The following is a 23,440-nucleotide window of genomic DNA, read 5'->3' as shown; positions in this document are numbered from 1 at the left end:
GATTTTCTCTGCAACAAGTATATATCAATTCTAGAGTCCCACTTATTCTAAGTAAGTCACAAAACCCCTCTTTTTTCTATTGTTCATGTTTCTTAATCCATTAATCCAGATGTCAACAAAGCGACCCCTTCTGCCGCCAGCCTGGCTGTGGGGCGGGGGGTCGTCATTTGCCTCCTCGGAAGGAGGAAGAGAAGGCGCGCTTTCCCCGGACATACGGGGATTGCGCGGGGGCGGAGCTTGTTAGCCGTTAGGCTGCTCCGCTCCCCCGCCGGCGTCAGTCGCCCGGGAAAGAGCTCGGCGAGTGGGTCGCTGCGAGCTCTGCCTAGGCGGCCGTGCAGGAGCCTCGTCGGCGGTGCGGAGGCCTCGGCGGCGGCGCGTCTGTGGTGCGGCAGCCTCGGCAGCGGATCGGCGGCAGCTGTGGAGGCTTTTCGGCGGCGGCCCCGTCGGAGGTCCTCGCGGCGCGGCGGAGGCCGCGGCGTTTGCCTCGGTGGCGGTCCCGGCGGCAATTTTCTGGGCGGCTGTTGGCCTTTGCCCGGAGGGATCGCGGCGGGGGCCGTGTTTGTCGGCGCGGGCGGCTGCCTTTTCTCGGCCAGGGATCGCAGCGGGGTTGGCGGCCGGGAGTGGGGGTGCAGTGGTTGCTAGAGTCAGGCCTGCCCGTGCTTCCTTGCTCCATAGGCCCTTCTACGCCTTGCGGGTGGTGTTGTTTGAAGGGGGTGTTGGGGTAGTCGTCTTTGCCCCCCCCCTCTTTCTTCCCTTAACCCCCCCCCCGGTTGCCTGGTTACAGGGCGGCCATTTTGAGGGGCCTTTCCCAGTCTGCTGAATCGGGTGGCCATTTTGAAGCCGTGAGTCAGGGTGGCTCCCTCCTTTGGTATTCCCTGATACCCATTGGCTATCCGGCCACAGTGCCTTTTGGCTGGCTGGGTGCGTTAGGACACTTTATAAGACTGTTGCTTGGGGCACAGGGCTGGCCATGCCTCCTAAGAAAGGTAGTGGCCCTTCTAAGGGTAAACAGCGAGCTAAACGTCCGCCCCCTAAACGGCCCCCTCCTGTTATTTCTTCATCTGAGGATGAGGCCGATGTTCTGGGGCAGGAGGACATCCTGCGTCGGCTGCAGGCCCTTGAGTCGGCCAAGGGGGTGCCTGCTCCTTCGGGGGACGGTGGAGGTAGGAAGAGGTCTAGGCGCCTGGCCTCCAGGGATGCGGTGAACAGAGAAATTCTTATGCGTTTATCTGTTTTGGAAGGTTCAGCGACAGGTGCGGCTGGCTCTGCTCAGATGTCTTCGACTCAGGAAGTTGGTGCAGCGGCTGACGAAGCTGATCAGGGAGCTGAAGTGGTTGCGGCACCCGTGGCCTTGGCGGTGGAGCCTGAAGAGGACCTTGGTAAGGCTGCACCTACACAAACAGGATTCCCCTGGCCTTGGGGGTCCTGTGGTCAAGGGCCTCTTGGTGGAGCTCAGGGTGCTAGCTCGGGGGTTCCCCCCCAGTTCTCCCCAGCTTGGCCTCCTCTAGCGCAGCCACATTGGTCAGGTCAGGGTTTTGGAGCTGCTTCGCTGCCCTCATCTGTACCTTCGGCAAACCTGGCAGGTGGGCAGCCTTTTGGCTGGCCTGGGATGATGGCTGGTCCGTGGGGGTATTACCCGTTTCCAGCTTTGGCGTACGGCAATGTTCCTTTTAGTGCCCTGCCATTTGGCGATGTAGCCCTTCCCCTGGGTGATCACCTGACACAAGCGACACGTGATAAGATATTGAAAGGGGACTATGTGGACGTCTTTTCCCTTCTCTTCAGAGAGCTGGAGAAGAAGGACAAAGACGATTTGGATGACCGTGACAAAGAAAGGCTAAAGCGTAGGAAGGTCGATAGAACCTGGGGCAATTGGCTCCCTGGGTTCTTGATTTATGCGGGGGTGTTAGCGAGGGCACAGCCACATAAGGCGGCTCCTTTGTTCCAGTATTTAGATATTATTTACAAAGGATATACGGGCTTCCTTGGAGGGGCATGGATGCAATACGACGAGGAATTCCGTATGCGTGCTGCCATGAATCCGGCCCTTCCCTGGGATCGCATTCATCAGCAATTGTGGCTTTCGGTGATGTCCCCTGCGAGGCCTAGTGTGGGTGACCGGTCAGACAGCGGTCATATTGTTCAGCGCTCTTCCTCAACCCCCAGCACCCGCGCTAACGCGGGGCAGCAGGTTCAACCCCGGCTGCTGTGCTGGGAGTTCGCCTTTAAAGGAGGCTGCAGCCGTAAACCCTGTAGGTTTAGGCACGAGTGCCCGTCCTGTTCAGGCCCCCACTCCTACACGGCCTGTCCCAAGTCCCGACAGGGCTCTGGAGGTAGGAAGTTCGGTGGATCAGGCGGTGGTAGCCAGCAGTCTGCTGGTAAAGGGCCCCAGTCCAATAAGACTGAGGGTCCTTGAGGGACTGTTACGGGCTTATCCCAAGGCTCGTGAGGCCCGGTATCTGTTGCAGGGGTTTACTTATGGTTTTCGGATCCCAGTTGTTGGTCCTCGTTCCTCTTTTCATTCGGATAATTTGCGTTCAGTGTTAGGTAAGGAAGACATTGTTAGAGCTAAGATTCAGAAGGAGTGTGCGGAAGGGAGAGTTTTGGGCCCTTTCGATTCTCCACCAGTTCCTAGGTTGAGGGTTTCCCCGTTAGGGGTAGTTCCCAAGAAAGCGGCAGGGGAATTTCGTTTAATTCATCACCTGTCGTTCCCTAAGGGTAAGTCAGTCAACGATGCGATCCCAGAGCATCTTTGTTCTGTCAAATATACTTCGTTTGATCAGGCGGTTAAGATGGTACGCAAGTGTGGGGTGGGGGCGGAGCTCGCTAAATGCGATATTAAGTCTGCCTTTAGACTGCTCCCAGTGCACCCAGAGGACTTTGAGCTCCTCGGGTTTGCTTTTGACGGAAAGTTTTTCATGGATCGCGCCTTACCGATGGGGTGCTCCATCTCTTGTGCTGCCTTTGAGACTTTCAGCTCCTTTCTTGAATGGGAGGTACGGCGCCGGGCGCATTGTCGCGACACGGCGCACTATTTAGATGATTTTTTGTTTTGTGGGCCGGTGGGGTCTGGACGGTGCGCCCACCTGCTGGACACCTTCATTAATATGGCTGAGGAGCTGGGGGTGCCATTGGCACATGAGAAGACGGAGGGGCCTTCGCAGGTTCTCACATTTCTGGGAATAGAAATTGATACGGTTAGACAGTGTTTCAGGCTTCCCTTGGTAAAGGTTCAGGACCTTAGGGCCAGGCTTCAGGAGTTTAGGGGAAAGCGTAAGGTCACGCTCCTTGAGCTCCAGCAAGTAGTGGGGCATTTGAATTTTGCCTGTAAGGCGGTCGCCCCGGGCAGGCCCTTTTTAAGGCGACTTTGCGATGCAATGTCGCCCTTGAAGGCCCCTCACCATCGCTTGAGGCTTAGTACGGGCATTCAGGAGGACTTGCAGGTTTGGTCGGACTTCCTAGCCAGCTTTAACGGGGTTACGTTCTGGCGGGACGATTTATTACTTGAAGCGGAGCTTCAGGTTATGTCCGACGCCTCCGGTTCTTTGGGTTTTGGGATCTATTTTAGGAAACATTGGTGTGTGGGTCAGTGGCCTAGTGAGTGGCATAGGTGGGGTCTTGTCAGGGACCTTACGTTCTTGGAATTTTTTCCAATTCTGGTAGCCGTGTTTTTGTGGGGACGTGAGTTTTCCAACCAGACTGTGCATTTCTGGTGTGATAACCAGGCTGTGGTACAAGTGGTTAATTCATTGACCTCTAGGTCCCCTAGGGTTATGAAGCTCGTTCGAGCCTTCACCCTTCTTTGCCTCCATTGGAACATATTGTTTAAGGCCAGACATGTTCCAGGGGTGGATAATGAGGTGGCGGACGCATTGTCTCGCCTACAGATGGATCGTTTCAGGCGGCTTGCCCCGGAGGCGGACCCCCATCCAGTGCAGATGCCGCAGGAACTTTGGCTGCTTGGGAGTCCGAGGCATTCAGGGCCATCTGGCTTGCAGTGGCCCCGAGCACCAGGAGAGCCTACAACAGAGCGGTAGGACAGTTTACAGGGTTCAGAGACAGGCTTAGCTTGCAGCAGCGCTGGCCTATCCCGGTTTCGCACTTGATGCGCTTTTGTGTGCATCAGAAGTTGCGGGGTCTTGCGGTTAAGTCGATTCGGGGTCAGCTTGCAGCGTTGGCGTATGTAAGCAAGGCACGGGGGTTCCCTGAGGCCACGGGGGACTTCCGTGTGCGGAAGATGTTGGAAGGTTGGTCCAGGGAAGCAGGGGCTCGAGTTGACACCAGGGAGCCTATTTCTCCCTCGGTGCTCAAGGGGCTTTTTGCGGTATGGGCCGAGGTTTGCAGTTCTGGGTATGAGACGCGGCTGTTTCACGCGGCGGCATTGACCGCGTTCTTTGGGGCATTTCGCATTAGTGAATTAGTGGCTCGGTCCAGTTTGGACCGATCTGACCGTGCTCTTTTGGTTAGTGATTTACAGTGGGACGGGGATGCAGTCATTATTAAGTTACGTCAATCCAAGACGGATCAGTGGCGTAAAGGGGTTGTTATTCGGCTGGGGCCTTGCGCAGATGGAGAGTTGTGCCCGGTGAGGGCTCTCCGACGCTTCCTTCGGGTGCGGGGCAAGGAACAAGGGCTTTTGTTCAGGCACGGCGATGGTCGGCCTTTAACGCGCTATCAGTTCTGGGCAGTTACCCAGAGAGCCCTTGATCGGCTGGGTTTGAAGGGAGTTAAATTCGCGACACATTCTTTCAGGATTGGGGCGGCTTCCACGGCGGCCGCAATGGGTTACTCGGCTGTAGCCATCCAAAGAGTTGGCAGGTGGCGTTCTTCAGCGTATCGGGCTTATGTTAGGCCCTTGTCTAAATTTTAAGCCATTACTAATTGAATTTTCTTTAGGTGCTGTGTCCTGCCGAGAGAAGCAAAGAATTCTGATCTGCGGGCACAGTATGGTTTTCTGGGCGGCCCACCAAGCACGGAGGACGAGGATTGGGTCGCAGTTGGGTCTGAGTGACTGGGCCCGGGTTGAGTGGCAGGGCCGTCGGGGCCTTCGGTGGCCCGGCCTGCTGCCTTTGTTATTTGGCCGGAGGAGTGGCCTCCCGCCCCACGTGTTAGTCATTCACCTAGGTGGGAATGATCTGGGGCTCATGCAAGGCAGGGCATTGTCCTTGCAAGTTAAACAGGACCTGCAGTTCATTCTTCGGCGGTGGCCTGGTGTTCTCATTATTTGGTCCGCCATGTTGCCTCGGCGGGTTTGGCGGGAGGCCTTGCACCGTCCGGCTATTGAAAGGGCTCGAATGAAGGCCAATAGGGCTATTCAAAAGGCTTTGGGTGAAGGGTTGGGTATTTACTTACCTCACCCTCGGATCAGGGCCACTTTTGCCGACCTCTACCGAGGTGACGGGGTACACCTTTCGGCGTCCGGCAACGAGGTGTTTTTAGATGACTTGCGGCAGGGGCTTCGGCTGGCCTTAAGCCATCTCTGGGGCGCCAGGGCCTAAGCAGAGGCTTGGCCTGGCGTTGGCAGGATAGAATTGGGAAATAGGGAGCGGGCCGGTGAGCACCCTTGGCGCTTCTCCATTTTGGGGAAGAGGGGTCTGCCTGAAGCGGATGGTACTGCTTGTGACGGCTGCCATGCTGCATGGGCAGACTGCCTTGGGGAACCCTGTGTGCAAGTCCTACCTCACTGCTGTACGGCTGAGGTGTGGGAGCTTGATTGGGGGAACCAAATTTGCCTGGCTGTCCAGGTAGCTGCCATCCGGTGGATGGCTTAAGCCTGGGGCTTCGGGGCTCGCCCAGACAGGTCGAGGCGGAGGTCCAAGGTGCGACCACGTGGCTCGTCCTGTACCGCTAGTTTGCCCTTGCCGCAGTTTGATAGTTATGGTTATAAATATTGTTATCTTAATAAAAGTGGCCCTTAGTACCAAACAGTGACGTCTGTCTCTTCATTCCGACTGGGGTGGCAAAGCGACCCCTTCTGCCGCCAGCCTGGCTGTGGGGCGGGGGGTCGTCATTTGCCTCCTCGGAAGGAGGAAGAGAAGGCGCGCTTTCCCCGGACATACGGGGATTGCGCGGGGGCGGAGCTTGTTAGCCGTTAGGCTGCTCCGCTCCCCCGCCGGCGTCAGTCGCCCGGGAAAGAGCTCGGCCCACCCTCCTCTCCCTGTATCGGTGCAGGATTAGCCGGTTGCTGTAGTCAGAGCCAGGTAGGAATTTTTTCCTCCGGTCACCTAATTGGCCCGGGTCCGGAGGTTTTTCGCCTACCTTGTACCGATATTGTGGTTGAGGTGATTGGCACGGTGGCGCTGTTTAGATAAATCATTTTGGCAGGATAGAATTGGGAAATAGGGAGCGGGCCGGTGAGCACCCTTGGCGCTTCTCCATTTTGGGGAAGAGGGGTCTGCCTGAAGCGGATGGTACTGCTTGTGACGGCTGCCATGCTGCATGGGCAGACTGCCTTGGGGAACCCTGTGTGCAAGTCCTACCTCACTGCTGTACGGCTGAGGTGTGGGAGCTTGATTGGGGGAACCAAATTTGCCTGGCTGTCCAGGTAGCTGCCATCCGGTGGATGGCTTAAGCCTGGGGCTTCGGGGCTCGCCCAGACAGGTCGAGGCGGAGGTCCAAGGTGCGACCACGTGGCTCGTCCTGTACCGCTAGTTTGCCCTTGCCGCAGTTTGATAGTTATGGTTATAAATATTGTTATCTTAATAAAAGTGGCCCTTAGTACCAAACAGTGACGTCTGTCTCTTCATTCCGACTGGGGTGGCAAATCCTTGTTATCCATTTCATGCAAAAAGTCTTATTAACGGTTTCCATTCAGTCAAGAAGTTAACTAATGTCCTTTCTCTAATTAATGCAGTAAGTTTTGCCATTAACGCAAACTCCAAAACTTTTGTCAACCATTCCTCCACTGTAAGCAATGTTGTAGTTTTCCACTTTTGTGCATAAAGTACTCTTGCTGCTGTAATAAAGTATAAAAACAGTGTTCTAAAACTTTTTTCCAACTGGCTGTCCATTATTCCCAACAGAAAAGTCTCTGGTTTCAGCTGAAGTTGAATCTTCAAAATCTTCTGCATTGATGATTTTATCTGCAACCAAAAACTCTTTGCTTTCTTACATGTCCACCATGTATGAAAAAAGTCCCTTCTTGTTTAGCACATATCCAACATACATTTGATGCCCCCTTATACATTCTAGCCAATTTTTCAGGAGTTATATACCAACGATACATCATTTTGTAAAATTTTTCTTTAATACTGGAGCTTAATGTAAATTTCAGCCCTCTTGTCCACATATTTTCCCATTGCTCCATTAATATATCATGTCCACAATTTTTTGCCCATTTAATCATACATTCTTTTACTTGCTCTTCTTCTGTCTCAAACCTCAACAAAAGTTTATACATTTTAGAAATGTATATGTTTGAGCTCTATATATTGATGGGGTCACTGCATAATATAAATGTGAATCTAGAAGTTTCAACAGACTTTGCTTAATGAACACTTTAATGTTTTGAAAATAATTCTGCTCTTTTTCATAGTTCTATACAAAATTGTCCAGCATATTTTGCCAAAAATTAAATAATTTTTTAGGAAGAAAATTGGGAAGAACTGAAAATATAATTTTCAGGAGAAATACCATTTTCACTAGATTAATTCTTAATAGCCAGGATAGATTTAATTTAGAGCAATTTTAAGATTGGTGAGAATTAAGTGAGTGTATGTGGAAACTGCAATCAATAGTGGTTCCCTGGACACACTTTTGTGATGCTCCCATTAGCAAACATGTATTTTGCATTCATTTTTTACATTTCTAGTTATACAGGGAAAACAGGTGTGCATTTATGAAAATAATGGGTATGAGGAGGTTTTAAGATATAAAAGATTTTCTACTCACGTAAGCACTGCAGTATCCACTATAGTTGTCTCCTAGAATGGTTAGATACGGACCAGTGGTGCCCTCTCTCTTGTGGATCTCCATTAATGTCTGCCTATAAAACCTTCTTCTCTTTCACTGTCTAACATCAAGTGCACATCAGGGGTAATAAAAAGGCCTTTCTATTATAGCCATATATCTAAGCAAAAATGGTAACATCCTTGCTCATAGCAAGAAGGATTTTGTATGCCTTTTGTCTACCAAATACAGTTAGAGAGAGAGAGAGAGCAAGAGCGTGCACTAGGAAACATAGTTTTGAAGAAAGGGTGGAAGGGAATTTCCACATCTTTCCACACTATAAATAATAAACAATCATATCTGATATAAATCACTTCATCAGAACAGCTTCAAGTACATTATATTTTAAGGCAGAAATTATTAGTCATAAAACAAATAATAGCACATTTTAAGAAGCTGAGATCATGCCTGGAAATGTCTAAACATGAGTAGACATTACCATTTAAACTGACTTTAGAGCTTCAAGAAGCCATGTGCCAAAATCTGAAGTGGAAAGGATTTCCAGGAGCTCTGGTATGTATGTGTCTATGTATCAGTTCTTGGTTTTGAATACATTTCTGTCACTTTGTGTTCTGCTTACAATAAGCATGAGGAACACCCTGGCTTCCTGTTTAAAGGGCTTTCACTCTTTTTTTCTTCTCAATAAATTTGTTACTGCTGTTCCATCATTTTAATATCCATCATTTTAATGTCATTTGTTCAATACTGAGGGTAGCTTTAATTACTCCCCTTGAATGTTTTCAACATATAGGTCTCAAAGTGCAGACATTATAATATCCATGTTAACAAAAAATCTGTTAGGAAAAAGGCTGCTTGTATGGGCTAAACCATAACAAGACATGTCTAGTGTTGAGTTTTTAAAACGTGCCTGCTTTTTTTCCTGGAGGGGAAAATAGGAGAGAGATGAGGGATGTGACTGATAATTTACAAAGTGGTAAATGACTAATATCTTTTAATGTTTAGGGTCTTTTTAATTTTGTATGCCACCCTGGGCAGGTTCCTGAAGAGGTGGCATAACGTTTTTCTAAATAAGTAGATAAATAAATAGTATGCATCATCCAGCCAAGCATAGGAACCAAGCAGTGGCTTTGCATGCAGGAAACCTGAACATCTAAAGGTGCACCCTTTCTATGGCATAGGACACTGGGATCCCACTTTGCAAGTTGACAGAGTTGGTCAGCTTGGTTATGTGTACACCACAGGGATTTTTTTCCCCTCCTATGGGAAATGAAGTCCTTCCCAAATCTATAGGAGATGCACTAGCTCAGCCCACCCACATCCCTCTTTTTTCTCCCATGGAGGGCTGAGTTATCAAGTTGTTCTTTTTGCGTGTAAATAAACCCACAAACTTGCAGACTGCTGCAGCCAATTCAGGAAGAATATTTGCACCATCCCAGTTTCAGCCTAGTGTGTGTTTCTACAATGCATCTGTATTAAACTACTAGGATGAAAATCGCCATTTCCCATTCCTTAGTGCATTTGATGCTGAACTAATCTGAATTTGTCAGTCAATGAGCAGATGATCCAGAAGAGGTTTAAAATATAGGGCTGGCCAAAGATAAATTTCTCCAACCAGTATTTATAGTTCATCGTAATTCTCGATATTTAAATTTAGTATAGCTAAAAATGAATTTCCATCCCCTGCTATCACCAAGTAAAAATGTGTCTTTAATAATTTTTCTTACTGCCTTTGGAAAATATAGATACCAATCATGTGCAGCAAACTGGGACAATGATATTGTTTCATGCTACAGAGTGGTTCAATGAAACCATATCTGCCTGGCTGCAATGTACTCTAGCATTATTTTCCTTTCCTGCTCATAGTTCCTTCTCATGTTTCTCCATCAGTTTAGGCCCCTAATAGGGAGAGGATGAGCCCATTGATGTTGGCGCATGGAGGCCTGCTAGTGGCATGCCTTTGGATTTAGTCGCCTAGCAGCAGCCATTTGTATTATATGGGCTTTCTTTTGGGGGCATTGCCCACCCCTGAAACTGACTTCAGGCATTTTTCACTGCCTGTTCTGCATGAATAGCCACAGGCCTCTTGCCAATTGTCCCCCCCCCCGTTTGAAAGCCAGCCTCAGCCAAAGACCTTTTCAAGTATGATCCCAGAGTGCCACACAGGCTTTCAGGGCATTGTTGTTGAGATGAGGGCCCTGCACTGGAAAGTGGGGTCAGAAGAGAAAGCACAATGAGGGGTGATGGAGGCTTCATGCAGTCCTCAGATACCCGCCTGTTTATTAATTTACAAAACTAATGTCACTGTCTTTAGTGAAGAGATTGAGTGAAAAAGATGCCCTTTGAAGAAGGTCATCCTATTACACTGATTTTTTTAAATAGAAGTAAATACAGCTAAAAAAAACAGGAAAGAAATATCTATAAAATTTTGATGAGGTGGATGCTGTTCAGAATATAGTCGTTAAGGAAACATTGTATTCAGTGTCTTTTCATATACAATTCCCTTTTTTAACAAGAAATGTTTAGTCAGAAAACCAGCTAGCTGCTTTGGGCAGAAATCTCTACCTGCACTAGTACACAGTTCGTTAGCCAAAACAGCACAACACCGAAATCTATTTCATGAAGATAGTTTTTCTCTGCAGATAAACTCACCAATTGCTGAGCAGAATGTCTTTTCTTTTGAAGTGTGTTGGCTGGCATCTAGGGGGTCTCTCTCTCTCACACACACACACACGCACTCATACATACACACTCGTCATTAGGCTATGCAATGAGCATGGATTTTTAAGGGAGCCCCAAGTTTTGCTTTTGCAATCAGAAGCAATTATATTTGAATATAGAATTGACACAACTAGCAGCAATCTCATGTATGAGTGAGATAATGCCTCCTGAAAACCAATTAACAAAATGCCAGTCGACTTCAGGTAGTTTTGGTACCTTGTTTCTATGCCTGTGTAAGAAGAGGAATGCAAGGACATGTTGAGGAGCCATGTAAATTCACCGGACCTACCTATCACTGATGTTGAGTTTCTGTTTAGTTTGTTAGCTGGCATGAGTTAAAGAAGATTCCCTGAAGAAGTGTGTTAATACCCAACATCCTCTTTTTCCACCTAAAAACAATCTTCACTTCTTATTTCCTGAATCATGTCCAGATGAAACAAAGATAAGACACGGAAGATCATTATGGCTCATTAGAGAGTTTGGTTAGATTAATAGCAGTATGACCAAGCAAGACATTCCTGAGCAACACATGACATCATATTCATCTGAAGATAATCTAAAAATAGGTTTACACTATCGAGTTCCATTATTTTTGTGCTATATTACTGTCATGGCATTCCCAAACAATTCTGGAGTTCAATAAAGGTGTCAAGAAAGTTCAATATCCCTAGTTTTCTCACAGAATGCCAACTCCCATGAATACCAGTGGAGGGAGAGTGACAATTAAAGATCAGACCAAGAGAGTTGGTATAGGAGGTGTTCCCTAAGAATACAGCATTCAGTTGAATGGAGGCATCAGGACACCATAGCCAGTGGTGCAGGTCAGGTGGCAGTGCTGTTCTCATAATTGTGTATCATCATGGAAATTCTCCTGGAACAATGTTGTTAGTATTCCTTTGTTTAATCCTGATTTATTTAACCCTGACCTGGGCCGATTCCAGATGGCCAGAAATTGTGGTTTTTCTGCGGAAATAATCGCTTACCGGCCACGCGTTCACTTTCGTCTCCATCTGCTTTGTCTCGCAGCATGCCGTGCCGTCCCGCTTCCGGATGTTTGCACGGCCAACTGAGGTACCCGGGATTGGTTGTTTCCTCCCCGACACAGTTGACGTCGGGGGCCTTCATTGGTTCGCATTTCGTTTTTTTTTTAAAAAAAATTTTTAACGTGTTTTGCGCAAATGCGCAAACGTGCAGGTATGCGAATATGCAGCATTTGTGCACATTTGCGCAGTTCGATGTGTGCAAACGTGCGACTGCGCAAATGGCGCCCGGTTTAAAAAAAAAAATTAAGGGAATATTGTTGCCGGCTGGCAAAGGAAGGAGGGAAAGGGGAGGGCCTCTCCGCGGCGACGAAGCGTCCAGAAGTGTGCAAACCCGCAATACCAAGTTCTCACCATCCGCTTATAGAGCGCAACTGAGCGCCATGGACCGCAGGTAAGCCGGGACGGGAAATTGCGGGTTTTTACGAAAAAGCGAAAGCACTCACTCTATTTGTGCCCGTCTGGAATCGGCCCTTGAGATCTGGGAAGAGAGTTTTGCTCCTTGTTACATTTTTCACTAAGAATGAGAAGCAGAGATGATTGCCATGTACCAGGATTTATCTCTGAGTTACAGGGTTATTCTCAAGACCTCAGAGTGGCATGTTGAAAATTCATGGACATCAAGGAGCCCACACACTTGATGGTTTCTGTTAAACCTTTTGGCATGTCTGCTTGTTGTGATTACTGCACATGTACACTGAAGGTAGAGGATGATGTCTGTTGGTTAGTTGGTTAGTTGGTTGGTTTTTTTGTAGCATTTCTATGTTGCCTCCTCAGAGTCCTGCTTGAGGTGACTTACAATTTAAAAAACCACAGTATTTAAAAATACATTTTAAAACCCATCTTTAAAAAAACCTAACCATTAATCTGGCCCTAACTAACTTTTACAATTAATGCACAATTAATTTCCATTTTTTTAAAAAAAAATTGTGTGGTATTTATTTCTTCAAAGGCACATGATTGTGATAATACAGTCATGAATGCCATATCATACAAGACCTAATTTTTTGTTCTATTATTATCATTATTGCTGCATTTCAGTGTGACAACATCACCTGATCCTATTCCATGAGTTGCAAAAAAGTAAAAAGTCCAGTAGCACCTTTAAGACTAACCAACTTTATTGAGGCATAAGCTTTCAAGAACCACAACTCTCTTCATCAGATGCATGGAGAGTATGAAGAAACTAGCCAGAGATATTTAGGTGGTGAGGGAAGGGGGGAGAGGGTGCAGGGAATGAGGGCCATGTAGATGCAAATCAGTTGCAAAAGTAATGAAAGAGGTGGAGTGCACAAAACTCTGGTGTCCACATGAAAGAGACCTGCATTGTCACCTCCTTGTGAAATAACATCGCTGCTGGATAAACATCGGCATGAACGGGGGGAAAAAAGAACAAGCTGTTCATTGTTCGTTGCCATCCACAAATAATGAACAGTAACGAACATGACCCTGTTCACAAACATGTTTGTTGTTCCTGGCCCCTTAAAGATCACCTTTAAACTATCAGCTGGCAGGTGGCAGGGGGAATTCCCTCCTGCCACCTGCCAGCTGATAGTTTAAAGGGCCCTTTCCTGCCACATGCAAGGGGCAGGGCCTTTTAAACACCCCACAAACTGACCTTCCCAATGTCCAATACCCACCAAATTTGCAGGGGACATAATCCTCACTGTCTTCCAAAGGCCCCCCAAGTTTCAGAGGGCTTGCACCCTGGGAATGGCATGAGCCATGGGTCCTTCCCTTTGTTATCATTTTTTCTTCAATGGCAAAAACGGGACTCTCTGGTGGAAGCTACTTTGAGGGGTTACAAACTGACCTTCTTAATGTCCAATACCCACCAATTTTTCAGGGGACATAGTCCTCATTGTCCTCCAAACCCTCCCCCCAAGTTTCAGAGAGATTGCACCCCAGGAAAGGCATGATGCATGGGTCTCCCCCTTTGTTGTCATTTTCTCTTCACAATAGCAAAAACAGGACTCCCTGCTGGAAGTACTTTGAAGGGTTAAAGCCAGAAAGATAGCTAGAAGGAGTTCAGATAGAGTTCAGTCAGTGCTGTTTCCAGGGGAATTGATTGAAAGGCCCCAGACTGTCTGGCTTGACAAACGGCTGCCGAAGGCAATGATTGAAGCTTGCAATGACTACTTGTTCGTTTAGAATGGAGCCTCATGAATGGCTTGTTCGCAAACTGACAAACGGGCTCTTCGTGGGTTTTTTCCGTTCGTGATGCTGTTTGTGCTCATATCTACTGCTGGCTGCCCCCATGTCTCCCAAAGGTACATGTGACTGCAAGTCAGGTTGGGGATCCGCAACCCAACTCATGCCACATATCTTGTGTAGCTAGCCCCTGAGACTCTCTTTAATGACCAGAATGGGTATTATATATGGGAATGGGATTCTGTTAACATGAAACAATACAAAAGGGACACTTAGTGACAATACATTTAGCCATCAAGAGTAATTTATAATATCTTTTATGAATATGTTTAAGATCCTTTTAAAGATACTTAAGCTAATCACCACTTCCTATGGTGGCAAATGCCAGAAATGAATTATACCTTGAAATTAGATGGTGGTAGGGTTGTCTTTAATCTCCAATTTTATGGCAAGTTCAGACAATACAAAGTTCTCATGGCCCTCGTAAGAACTTTATATCACACGTGTGCTGCGAATTCTCTACCTCCCAAGTGTGCAATGGACATAATCTAATCACAAACAATGTGCACAGAGAAGGGGCTTAACTCTTCCTCCCAGTCCCATTTTCACAAACTAAAACAGAACCAGGATCTGTTTTTTCCTCCACTGGGATACCTCTGTGTAACCATTTTTATATATGTTTCCTAGTGGAGCAAACAGCAACTTCCCAGGGCCATTTCAGTTTGTGAAAGGAATGAAAGGAGTGTGTTAAAGTGAGGCAGGCTAAAGCTCCTCCACATAGCTCATGGTCATAATTAGAATATGACCCCCCCTTACCTAGAGGGCATGGAACTCCAAGCCACATCTAATACCAAGTTCTGTTGGTGGCTATGAGCACTTTTGTTGTTGGAAATAGCCATTGATGAACAATCCATAAAAGACAAAATGTACTGTATCAATTTTCTCCACATAGTGCATAATTTTATAAACTCGGTCCTTGCTTTTAGTCATTCCCCCCCCCCTAAATTGAATGAATGAAATTCTGCTGTCAAGTCATAGTTGATTTATGGCACCCCCTGGTGAGGTTTTCATGGCAAGAGACCAACAGAGTTGGCTTGCCATTGCCTACCTCTGCAACCCTGATCTACATTGGAGGTCTCCCATCCAATTACTAACCAAGGCTGACCCTGCTTAGCTTCTGAGATTTGATGAGATCAGGCTTTCCTGGGCTATTCAGGCCAGAACCCCCTAAATTAAACAGCACCAAACAATTTATTATTAGCTCCTCCAAAAGATGATCCAAGCCACAGCCATTATGTTTGCCCATGTATCTTTCTTTACCAGCTCCACAATATCCTTTTGGAGGTGCATAAGAGATCGTATTACTAACCTTTTAGAATTTCTCAAAGGAAGGAGTAGTCATTCAGCAGAATTTTCATTTCCATAGTATCTGAACTGTAACATCTCAAATAGGAAACATCAATTGAGCAAGGATATGGCAGGCCTGGGCCATGAATTCTCTAAATGAAAACAACACCCTACCTGTCCAGAGCTTTTCATAGGTTAAGACAAGGATTGTAAAACCCTGAAAGCATAATGAAAGAACAAAAGAACCAATTTCCTTCCAGCTTACCAAAGATTCCCTGTGAATTAATCTGGAACTGATTCTATTCCACAGACACCCTGGCAACTAAAACTGGTGTGGAAAAAATTGAGTAAGAAGCTGCTAATGATTAGCTTCCATAATGCTAGATACCTGGTGAAATGATGAACAACAATGTTAAGAATATGTACTTTACCCATTTGGGGGATTTATTGCTAGTATAGCACTGTGAAGGCCAATACTGGCTAGAGAAGATTTCAGACCTTGTTCAGGATGAGTCCTAAATGTCATCTTAGCTATGCTTCTCTTCTGAGCCAGAGTGGTCTACACATAACAACATTTTGTGTCACAAGCAAAACACAGAAATGCTTTTATTATCTTTTACCTCCATGCTTCCTCCCAGAAATTCAGAGTGTGTATCTGGTTCTTAATTTTATTCTTACCATAACTTTATCAGGTAATTAAGCCTATGAGAAAATAACTGGGCCAAGGTCACTGTAATGATAGAACTTTTACTTTTAAGATGTTCCATTATGATACCATAATGTGTTAAGGCCTGTTAATTTTAAGACCTTCCCTAAGGTCTCATATCCTAGTAGTCCATTTAGCTAGTTGAGATTGCATACTGTTTGCTGTTTGAAATACTCCTCATTTCTTGTCTCTCATTTGGAACCCTGAACATTACATGGTATCAGAAGTATGAAATGAGGAGTGTGATGGCTTTGGCCAAGGCTTATTCTATGAATTGGGAGCTCTGAGAACCCCACCTGCAGCATGTAAGTATTGCTATATAACATAGTAATTCCAGGGCCGGATCAAGGGGGGGCAGGGGGGTAGTCTGCCCCTGGTGCCACCAAGGAGGAGGTGCCGGGTGCAGCTGCCAGCCGCCGGGAGCATGTGGGCAGTAGCACGGGCAGCCTCCCAGCCCCCCCCCCGCAGCCTTTCACCTGCCCCATAGGACAGGGGGAGACGGGCTTGCCGCACACCCCCTGTCCTGCAGGGCAGGCAAAGGCAGCACGGGGGGCTGGGAGGCACAGGTGGCTTCCCAGCCCCCCACGCTGCCTCTGCCAACTCAGCAGCGTTCTGGGACACCCGGATTGCTGTGCAGGTGGCACGCTCCACCCTGCATGATGATGTCACAGAAGTGACATCATCACACAGTGCTAGCCCAGTTATAGCAAACTTCTACATGGAACATTTTGAAAAAACAGCTCTAGAATCAGCACCCCACAAACTTACAGTCTGGTTCCGGTTCATGGATGATACCTTTATCATTTGGAGCCATGGTGAGGAAGAATTGATGGAGTTTTTAAACCACCTCAACAATATCCGCCTGAACATACAATTCACCATGGAGAAAGAAACTGAGGGTAAACTTCCATTTCTAGATACCTTGGTCATCCGCAAAGCAAACTTTCAGTTAGGTCACAAGGTCTACAGGAAACCAACTCACACGGATCGGTACTTACACAGAAACTCCAATCACCACCCTCAACAGAAAAAAGGCATAATAAAAACATTAGTAGACCATGCGAGACGGATATGTGAACCACACTTTCTCAATGAGGAAATTAATCAACTAAACCACACACTTCAGGCAAATGGCTACTCCAGAAATGAAATCAGAAGAGCGAGTAAACCAAGGATAAATCAAACAACTAAGGAAAAACAGTCTCCCACAGGAAAAGTGTTTTTGCCATATATCAAAGGAATCACTGATCAGATGGGAAACCTTATGAAAAAGCACGGCTTACAAACAGTATTCAGACCCACCAGAAAAATACAACAGATGCTACGTTCAGCAAAAGACAGTAGAGACCCCCTCACCTCTGCAGAAGTATACCGTATACCCTGCAGCTGTGGACAAGTTTACATCGGGACCACGAAGCGTAGCATCCAGACAAGAATAAAGAACATGAAAGACACTGCAGACTTGGCCATCCTGAAAAATCAGCAGTGGCTGAACATAGCCTAACTCAAACAGGACACAGTATCCTATTCCAGGACACTAAAATACTTGACAACACTTCCAACTACTTTGTCAGACTGCACAGGGAAGCCATTGAAATTCATAAGCACAAGCACAATTTCAACAGGAAAGAAGAGACTTTAAGAATGACTAGAGCATGGTTTCCAGTCCTGAAAAACACCAGGCTAACAAAACACTCTATACCCGACAATAGCCCTGCAGAGAAAATTAGCACATCAAGCACCAATCCATATGCAAAAGAACCTCCTCAGGATACAGTGAAGCCTCCCGCCATTAGCATTCCACACCCTGGGAAACTCTTACAGGATGACTCAGCTCAACCCCACCCCTCCTGAGTAGATATAAATGACCTGCCAACATCTTTTCCACACTGTGACACTGAGAGATCTCTGTCTTTTGGTGCTACACCTCTGAAGATGCCAGCCACAGCTGCTGGCGAAACGTCAGGAACTACAATGCCAAGACCACGGCTATACGGCCCGGAAAATCCACAACAACCATCGAAATCATCCCAGTTCCCAAGAATGATACATTTCGAGCTGGCTGCAGCCAGCCTTCAAGGACACTTCTGGAGGCAGCGGGGAAAGAGAAAGTAAATACTTGTGAGATAACCTACTGCCTTAACATCAATCATAGATACATAGAATCATAGAGTTGGAAGGGGCCATTCAGACTATCTAGTCCAACCCCCTGCCCAGTGCAGGATCAGCCTAAAGCATCTCTGACAAATATTCATCCAGCCTTTTCTTGAAAACTACCAGTGAGGGGGAGCTCACCACCTCCCTAGGCAGCTGATTCCACTTTTGAACTACTCTGACCGTGAAAACGTTTTTCCTAATATCCAGCCAGTACCTTTGTGCATGTAATTTAAGCCCATTGCTTCTGGTCCTACCCTCTACTGCCAACTGGAACAGCTCCTTGCCCTCCTCCAAATGACAGCCTTTCAAATATTTAAAGAGAGCAATCATGTCCCCCCTCAACCTCCTCTTCTCCAAACTAAACATTCCCAAGGCCCTCAGCCTTACCTCATAGGGCTCACTCTCCAGACCCCTGATCATTCTCGTCGCTCTCCTCTGCACCCTCTCGATTTTGTCCACATCCTTTTTGAAGTGAGGCCTCCAGAACTGCACACAATACTCCAGGTGTGGCCTGACCAAGGCAGTATAGAGAGGGGCTATGACCTCCTGCGATTTTGACGCTATGGACCCTTTGATACAACCCAAGATTGAATTAGCCTTTTTTGTCACCGCATCACACTGATGGCTCATATTTAGTTTACAGTCCACTCCTACCCCAAGATCCCTTTCACATATACTACTGCCCAGAAGTGTATCCCCCATCCAGTATTTGTGCTTCCCATTTTTGTGGCCCAGATGTAATACTGTGCGCTTGTCTTTCTTGAATTGCATCCTATTCACAGCTGCCCACTTCTCCAGAGTATTCAGGTCTTGTTGAATTTTAATTTTATCTTCTTGGGTGTTTGCTACTCCTCCTAATTTGGTATCATCAGCAAATTTAATGAGCAGCCCTTCCACTCCTTCATCCAGATCATTGATAAAAATATTGAAAAGTACCGGGCCCAAAACCGAGCCCTGCGGCACCCCACTGGACACCTCCCTCCAATCTGATGAAACGCCGTTGACCACCACTCTTTGAGTATGGCCCTCTAACCAGTTCCCTATCCACCGAACTGTCCTATAGTCCAGTCCACAGTCTTCCAGTTTGCCCATCAGAATGTCATGGGGGACCTTATCAAAAGCTTTACTGAAATCCAGATAAATCACGTCAACAGAGTTCCCCCGATCCAGTAAGCTAGTCACTCGATCAAAGAAGGAAACCAGGTTGGTCTGGCAAGATCTGTTAGGAACAAAACCATGCTGACTTCCCCGGATCACTGAGCGGACCTTCAGATGCTTTCAGATTGATCCCTTTAAAATCTGTTCTAATATCTTCCCAGCAACAGAAGTCAGACTGACCGGCCTGTAGTTTCCCGGGTCATCCTTCTTCCCTTTCTTAAAGATTGGGATAACATTCGCTCTTCTCCAATCTTGTGGCACATCCCCAGTCCTCCAGGAGGCCTTGAAGATGATGGACAGGAGTTCTGCAAGTTCTCTAGAAAGTTCTTTCAGCGCTCTTGGGTGCACCCCATCCGGCCCAGGGGATTTGTATTCATCCAGTGCAGCCAGATGCCTCTCCACAACCTCCTGTCAATGTCAATTAGCCACTCAGGTGTCCTGCCACATTTTCTACTATCTCTAGATGTGCCGGATTTCTTCAGGGAGAAAACAGAGGCAAAAAAGTCATTAAGCCTGTCTGCTTTTTCTCTGTCCTGCATCAGAGTTATGGGAAGTCACCCATAATTACAAGGTTCTGATGTCTGGATACTCTACCAATCTGTTCAAAGAGTGCAGCATCCATTTCTTCTCGCTGGTCAGGTTGGTCTGTAGCAGACTCCAACAATAATACCCTTTGTCCTTCCTCCCCTTATTTCTACCCATATGCTTTCCACCAGGCTGTCCACCCCATTCTCCATAACTTCTTGACAATCAAGCCCTCTCCTCACATACAACGCCACTCCACCTCCTCTTCTACACTTCCGGTTTTTCTTGAACAACTCATACCCATCCACTAGCACATTCCAGTCACGGGAATCATCCCACCAAGTCTCAGTAATTCCTACTATATCATAGCCCTCTGTTTGCAATAGAAGCTCAAGCTCTTCTTTCTTATTGCCCATACTTTGGGCATTGGTATAGACACTTGTAGCCTTGTACCTTTGTTTGACCTTTCCTACCCAGGTGGGTCCCCACTGTTTTCACTTAGTCATTGAAATCACCATGTCGATCGTCCCCTTCCCCTTGCGGCATCAGTTTAAAGCTCTCCTGATGAAGTTCTCCAGGCTCGTTCCAAACATTTTCTTCCCTGCCCTTGAGATGTGAAGCCCATCATGTGCTAGAAGGCCTTCTCTAAGAAAACCTATCCCATGGTTCCAGAACCCAAAGCGCTCCTGCTGGCACCACCAACTCAGCCAACGATTCACCTCAAGTATGGTCCACTCCCTGTGTGTTCCTCTTCCTGTGACTGGAAGGATAGAAGAGAATACCACCTGATCCCCCAATGTCTTCAACTGCCTTCCAAGAGCTTCATAATCCTCTTTAATTCTTGCAACAGTATTCACAGCCGTGTCGTTCGTTCCCGCATGAATCAGCACAAACAGGTACTTATCAGCAGGCTTGATGAGTTTTGGCAGCCAGTCGGTAATATCCTGAATTCTGGCCCCCAGCAAGTAACACATTTCTCGGAATAGGGGATCTGGCCCAGAGACATGGCGTTCCATACTTCTGAGCAAAGAGTCCCCGACGACTACCACCTTCCATTTTTTTTCCACTTCCATGTGGCCCCATGTCTTCTGCACACCCTCTTCCAGATCTTTGCGGTTCTCCTTCCACTCTCATCTCCATCACCATCTCTAGCACTTCAAAACGATTCTTGAGCTCAAGTGGACCAGAGCATCTTCTTCGTTGACGTCTTCGGGTTTGTACCGTAGATCTGAGAGGAGGCTCAGAAGGGAGATTGACTCTTTCTTCTCCTCCTTGACTTTCCTCTTCTTGGCTGTGCGGAGCCCCCAGGCTGTTGTCAATAAAATCCTCTCCCTCCTTGATCTCCTGAAGGGTGGTGATCCTCTCCTCCAGGCTCTGAACCTTTTCTTCCAAAACTCTGACCAGCTTACACTTCTGGCAAATGAACTCTGTCTTCTGGGAGGAAAACAAACATGGCACTCTCCATGCAGGTGACTGAATATATACCTAGAGTACCAGCAGAACCAGTATACCAGCAGAGTTTCAGGTCCCCCAGGCAGATCCCCAGGCTAAGAGCCACAGGCCAAGAGCCCTTTAGCTCTCACCAAAGGCTCGCACCTCTGGTGAGGAGGAGCCTTTTGTTTCAAAAGGTAACTTGCTGCCTAGCCCAGCAGAGCCCCAGGACACTAGGGGGTGGGGCTTGTAACCAAGAGCAACAGCAACCAGCAGCAAACAACAGCAATTCACTCAGCCCCCAACAGCCCCACACAGAACTTAACCAGAACCACTCTCTAGAAAGCTACACAGAACCCACTTACCCTCAGCTTCTCACACAGTAGTTAGGAAAGGCAAAGGGCAAAAGGCAGAAAGACAACAACCCCTTACCTTCTAGCAGCAGCTCTCCACCATGTGCTCTTGCCTCAGCCCAGGGACTTCTCCTGCCTTCAGAAGACCAATACATAACACCACATACATTCATGGCAGATATGAACACAGAATACATTCATGGCAGATATGCAGACAGGTATATATGACAGGAGGTCTCCTTAATTAGTTGTGGGGATTAGTGTTAAGGAGGCAGTGAGGGGGGTAACTGGGATTCTTTACCTATGTCTATGGGGATTATTCCTTAGAGAACTCTCAAATGAATCAGACAAATATTCAACAGGAAAGGTTGTTTATTAAGGAAAATAAAAGGCAAACCTACAGAAAATCATATGGAGCACACATGCAATGCTAACTAGGAAAAACAGAGGAAAGTGGGCGAAAGCAGTTCGAGGAGGGCAATAATTACCAGTCTTGAAGATAGGAGGGCTCCATGGAGACAGCAGTGAAATGACCAGCATTTCATGGTGAGAAGAGGTGTCTCAAGAGAACTTGAGTGTGGATATATGAATCCAGAACTCACATATAGATCACATGGCTGAGAAAACCCAGTTATAGGGCAAAATGTACCCTGGAACAAAATGGGCATCTTGCTCCCAAAAAAATAACTTAATAGTCTGTCCAGAGGTAGAACAATAAGTGGGAAGAGGTTTGAACTGCTCATCTGGGATGGGCTATAGGTGAGAATATTGCTTGATGGCCTGGTTGGCTCTGTTAGTTTGTTTAGGCCACTGTAGGCCTGTATTAGTTATATGAGTTTCTTTTTCCTTTCTGTTCTATTTTTAAACTTTTCTACAATAAAACAAAAATTGTAACTGAATGACCTGGTAGGTACTAGAAAGGAGGGCTAACAGGTGTGCTGAATAGCTTTGATTAGGGTTAATGAGTGAGGGGAAGTAAAGGAAAACACTGATGAGATTAGGCAGGGTGTTTTCTGAGGAAGCCTTGGTATCTTTGCATTTCTCTGGGGTGTGGAAGGATAGTCAATTACCCACTTCTGACTCATGTCCCGGTAACATTCCATTCTTCCTGCCCAGCTGGCATCCACTCTGGGCCAAGCAATGCCTTGGACTTATGACATATGAGGAAAGGGTTAATGATATTTCATCCATAAACTGCCCTTTCAGTGTGGAGAGGGGATATGACTGCTAACAGGAGATGTAATCCATGCAGTGCACTTGCAGAAGACCTGTGCAGGAAAATCAGTTGCAAAATCAGCAATCCCCTCCTCACTAGTGGCTTCCAGGGGACAAATACCACGACAATCAGCATGTAAAAACTGTGGATTTCTCCATAGTCCTAAACAGTGCAATGCATTTGGGAAACTCTGTTTCATTGTTGGAAGCATAATCATTTTGCAAGATGCTGCTATGTCAGAGCTCAAACAAATGCATTGTGCAAAGTTGCTAACACGCTGGAGCAAGAATTTTGTGTTGACTCTATTGATGCCAGAAAGAGTGCAGATAGTGACTGGGTTTTGCCACTGCATGTGAATGGGATGGGTTATTCCTTTTAAATTGGACACAGGTGCTGAAGTTAATATCTTATCAGAACCAGACTATTACAGTTCATTGGTAAGGTGACAATTGAGACCTACAAAATTCAAAGTTGCTGGTTATTCTAGAACATATATTCCAGTCTCAGGCAGCTACGTTTTACATGTCAAACACAATAACTCTGTGTATAAACTCCTCTTTATTGTGGTACCTAAGAAGATGGTGCTCATATTGGGGTTGGCAGCTACTGAAAAATTGAGCCTTGTGAAGCGTTTCTTTGCATTTCAGGCATAGTCTAACCAGGAGTATGGACCAATCACAGAACAGTATAAGAATTTGTTTGTAGGCCTAAGCAACTCTATTCAAATCAA

The 23,440-nt window shown here is 46.8% G+C and overlaps 1 protein-coding gene across 2 annotated transcripts; it reads left to right on the top strand.

Annotated features, from left to right (window-relative positions):
* Positions 1-1,245: 1,245 nt before the first annotated feature.
* LOC129325063 (uncharacterized) lies at positions 1,246-6,056 on the top strand. Of its 2 annotated transcripts, XM_054972576.1 has the most exons (3): positions 1,246-1,379; positions 3,888-4,033; positions 4,897-6,056. In XM_054972576.1, the coding sequence occupies exons 1-3, from the start codon at positions 1,274-1,276 to the stop codon at positions 4,930-4,932; spliced, it is 288 nt and encodes a 95-aa protein (XP_054828551.1). In that variant the 5' UTR covers positions 1,246-1,273; the 3' UTR covers positions 4,933-6,056. The 2 variants fall into 2 exon arrangements, with proteins under 2 accessions (XP_054828551.1, XP_054828550.1); XM_054972575.1 differs by lacking the exon at positions 3,888-4,033.
* The last annotated feature ends 17,384 nt before the right edge of the window (positions 6,057-23,440 follow it).

Source organism: Eublepharis macularius, chromosome 2, assembly GCF_028583425.1.
Source record: "Eublepharis macularius isolate TG4126 chromosome 2, MPM_Emac_v1.0, whole genome shotgun sequence".
Classification (NCBI taxonomy): Eukaryota; Metazoa; Chordata; class Lepidosauria; order Squamata; family Eublepharidae; genus Eublepharis; species Eublepharis macularius.
Note: the sequence above shows the minus strand (reverse complement) of the source record. Positions and strands in the feature narration are given on the sequence as shown.

What these genes read in the sequence shown, in the direction of transcription:
- LOC129325063 (XM_054972575.1), top strand. Translation starts at nt 1,274, where the DNA reads ATGTCTTCGACTCAGGAAGTTGGTGCAGCGGCTGACGAAGCTGATCAG. An exon ending in GGAGCCTGAAGAGGACCTTG is followed by an intron (nt 1,380 to 4,896) that starts GTAAGGCTGCAC and finishes AATTTTCTTTAG; the next exon opens with GTGCTGTGTCCTGCCGAGAG.